General features: G+C 57.1%; 1 protein-coding gene across 1 annotated transcript in view; it reads left to right on the top strand.

The window, feature by feature from the left end:
* The window catches only part of TTC7B (tetratricopeptide repeat domain 7B), a 248432-nt gene that overhangs the window by 8497 nt on the left and 236029 nt on the right, over nucleotides 1-3906 (top strand). Inside the window, 2 exon segments of the mRNA XM_010845240.1 lie at nucleotides 987-1088; nucleotides 1184-1267. Of these exon segments, the coding sequence (XP_010843542.1) occupies nucleotides 987-1088; nucleotides 1184-1267 (186 nt within the window).

The following is a 3906-nucleotide window of genomic DNA, read 5'->3' as shown; positions in this document are numbered from 1 at the left end:
CGCATTTGACAGTATCGTGGCACAGGAGGTTAGAATCGCCTGAACACCATATTGGAACCAGCTGTACTGTTTCAGGCTCTCCCACCATCTGTGAATTCCACTCGAGGAAGAAATGTTTTGCTCGAGTGCTGTCCTCAGAACCCAGCATGGTGTCTGGTCCGTAGTGCTGTTGAACATGAAAGTGTTATTTGCTCAGTCACGTCCAGCTCTTTGCAACCCATGGGCTCCTGGTGGCACAGACCACCCACCAGGCTCCTCTGTCCATGGGATTCTCCAGGCAAGAATGCTGGAGTGAATAGTCATTCCCTTCTCCAGGGAATCTTCCCCAACCAGGGATTGAACCCGCGTCTCCTGCATTACAGGCAGATTCTTTACCAACTGTGATGCTCTATTATTGATGGAAACTGATGGAAGTTCCCTTGCTCAGATTTCTACTGGGCAAGTTGCCCATCATGTAATTTAGGTGATTCTGGGCGCCTCTGCGCCTGGCTGTGATGGTCAGATGCATTTTCTTTGCCCAGTGCTAACACAGTGAGCACATCCTCGTTCGTTCAGACTCAGCCGCTGCCTGTTATGAGGAATACCTGTAAGAGCATGCCAGCATCACGTGTGACAGAGCCTGGCATGGGTCCTTCCCCAAAGGTTATACAGTTCACTTCATTTCCATTATCAGGGAGCCTCCATGTGGATCTCAGCTCCCTTCCAGCCCCCCAACTCCTTCCTCCTTTGTCTGAAACCTCAGAAGACAAGCAGAGAATGAGAATAAGAGACGCGCAGGAACTCTTCAGCTTCTGGTAGAAGTGGGTGAATCCAGTGTAGAGGTCCTTGCTCTGAGTACAGATTGAGGTACCACCTGAAATCTCCAAGACACCGAGTGGCCCAGACGTTCTTTTCCCAAGTGGGGAGGCTTGGGAACAGTGAACTCGTGGCCACCATCTATTTTGGGACTTAGATCTGCTGGACATCGGCTAACTTTCTGCAGTTAGGCCAGCGGGGGCGGTAAGTGGCTTGTCTTCCGAGAGATGGCCTCTATCAATAGCCGAGGCTCGTGCCCTGCTGCAGTAGAGAGCACAGGTGCACTGGCCCCAGTGAGGGCGGGCCCGTGACAGCCCTGCGGGCGAGCACCGGCTCAGGCTGGTGGGCGGCTGCTCTGCGAGGCTGCTGCTCCGCCGCGCTCCTCTAGGGCGCAGCCTCGGCCGTGCGACTGACGACCCCAGGGGGCGGCGGCCCGTGGCAGCCCTGGAACGGGGAAAGGAGAGAGCTCTGGGTGAGCAGGGGTGACACCCGTCAGTCCGCCGCTGAGAAGCCCCCACAGAGCCGCAGCCAGCAGGCGCGTGGGAGAAAGGAGAGACCGGGGACGTGCAAGCCTCTCGTTGGGTGTGTCCCTCAGACGTTGGGTGTGTCTCTGACCCAGGCAAGACCTGAAGGAGGGTGCAGATAGAGGAGCCTGTGCGGAGTGAACAAAAGGGGGCGCACAGGCCCCGAGGCTGGGCACTGGCACCCCGCGCAGGGATACGGGAGCCTGGAAACAGCCGCGTGGAGTTCAACGTCTTTTCAGAATGCGGAGGACTGACCCCCAGATACAAACGGGGCCCTCACAGCCGTCTCTCATACACACGTCTTACCTTGCAGTGGAGGAGACGGTGCCAGAGAGGGCAAGGGACTCACAGGCAGGGCCAAGAAGGGGAGCTGGTTCTCGGTAGGAGGCTTGTCGGGCTGAGTGACGGCTGTGGCCAGGTGGTGGTGGTGGTTTAGGCGCTCAGTCGTGTCCGACTCTTCGTGACCCCATGGACTGTCCGTGGGATTCTCCAGGCCGGAACACTGGAGTGGGTTGCCATTTCCTTCTCCAGGGGATCTTCCCGACCCAGGGATCGAACCTGGGTCTCCTGCATTGGCAGGCGGATTCTTCCCCCCCGAGCCACCAGTGCCCAGCTGGAGAATGCGGTTACACTGCTGGGAGCTACGTGGGGTCTCCTCTGCTTTCTTTATGCCTCCTTTGTTCATGGGTTTGGAATGGCGCTCTGACCCGCTGGCTCAGAGTTTGGGGTTTTGGAGGCAGACTTCCAGGTTTGATCTCTAGCTTTGTCACTTACTAGCTTTAGGGTCTTGTGCAAATTACTTTCACCTCACTGGGGCCCCTTTTTTTTCATTTATAAAATGGAGGTGATAATGGTTTCTACGTTACAGGGTGGTTGTAGGGAATGAGTGAACACATGTAAAGCACTTAGCACCCTGCCTGGCAGATCAACAAAGATTAGCTAGTTTTGTTCTTATGTATCCACTTAGTTTAAACCCAAATGGACAGATCTCTTCGGCAGCCTCTGGGAACATCCAGCTGTGGGAAGAGGGGAGAGGCGCTTGTAGGGTGCCTGCTTTGTGTGGCCGAGGGTTTGGCTCCGAATGTGGGAGAGCAAGCGAGTCTGGAGGCCTGGAGCGGTGCTCAGGGGGGAAAATCTGCTAATGGTGTCTGAGGGCGCGGGTGCCAGGGGCCTGGGATGCGGGGAGTGGACCCCTAACAGGATTGCCTGCTGGGGGGGCCAAGTCAGAGTTCATGCTTCACGTCACCAGCCTCCCCCAGGGCTCACCCGGAAGGTTAGAGGTCTTTAAAGCCGCACCCACATTCATGGTTTTATCACAAAGCACCGTTCACGTGGGGATGGATCCTTTGATTCAAGCAGCCTTCCTGTAAGAGCCAAGAACAATTCAGCGCATTCCCACATAGCTGTCTTCAGAAGGGACGTGCTGAACACACTGGCTGATAAGAGACAGGAGAAAACGTCTCCTCTGGGCCCTGGGGAGGAGGGCGTGTCCCTTCCCACCAGACCTCCCCTCCTGGGTGGAGGCCCCGCCTTCTCTGGAGTCTGCAGACCTTGTGGGCCTCTCTGCAGAAGTACAGTGTGATGAGCACAGCTTTGTGGAGGTGGTAACAGAATTATAGACCAGCCTCCCCTCGGAAAAGATCCTGATGCTGGGAAAGACTGAAGGCAAAAGGAGAAGGAGGCAGCAGAGGATGAGATGGTTAGATAGCAACACCGACTCAGTGGACATGACTCTGAGCAAACTCCGGGAGATAATGAAGGACGGGTGCCTGGCGTTCCCTAGTCCATGGGGTTGCAAAGAGTCAGACACAACTTAGTGACTGAACAACAACAACACCCCCTTGGGAATGTTACCCCTTCCTCACGTGAGACTGGCCCGCTGTGCCTGAGCATCCCGTCCTGGGGTGCAGCGTCAAGATGGAAAAAGATGCTTGCCTGTTGGAGGCAGCGCCCAGGGCCGTCAACACAAACCTTTAAACACGGAAAGTCAGTCATGTCTGACTCCTTGCGACCCCACGGACTGTAGCCCACCAGGCTCCTCTGTCCATGGGATTCTCGAGGCAGAAATACTGGAGTGGGTTGCCATGCCCTCCTCCAGGGGATCTTCCCCACCCAGGGGTTGAATCCGGGTCTCCTGCACTGCAGGTGGATTCCTTACCGTCTGGGCCCCCGGGGAAAAGCAATGGGACAGCTGCTGGGACAGGCGGTGCGGAGGGGCTGGCCTGGAGGCCAGGGGTCCGTGTCACCCACTCTGTCTGCCCAGCCGGCTGCTCAGCAGACTCAGTGAGTGAGCGTGCTTTGCTCACAGAGTGCTGACCCGAGTCGGCAACTACAACATCCCAGAAGGCAGAGCCCCGCGGTGGACACATGCAGAGGGTACACCGGGGCTTCAGACTCCTGTGAAGTTCTGCCGGGAGCCGCAGGGCAGGGCCTTCCAGCTGCGGGTGAAAGACCCACCTCAGTCTGACTGGCGGCGGCGGGCCTCAGGGCTTGAAGCCAGGGCTGCCTTCTCTCCACCGCCCAGCATGTCCTTCCTGTGCTGTTTCCCTTCGCACGCCAGACTCTACTCTTGGACGGCGTCTCAGAA

Source organism: Bison bison, unplaced genomic scaffold (assembly GCF_000754665.1).
Source record: "Bison bison bison isolate TAMUID 2011002044 unplaced genomic scaffold, Bison_UMD1.0 scf7180017864213, whole genome shotgun sequence".
Classification (NCBI taxonomy): Eukaryota; Metazoa; Chordata; class Mammalia; order Artiodactyla; family Bovidae; genus Bison; species Bison bison.
Note: the sequence above shows the minus strand (reverse complement) of the source record. Positions and strands in the feature narration are given on the sequence as shown.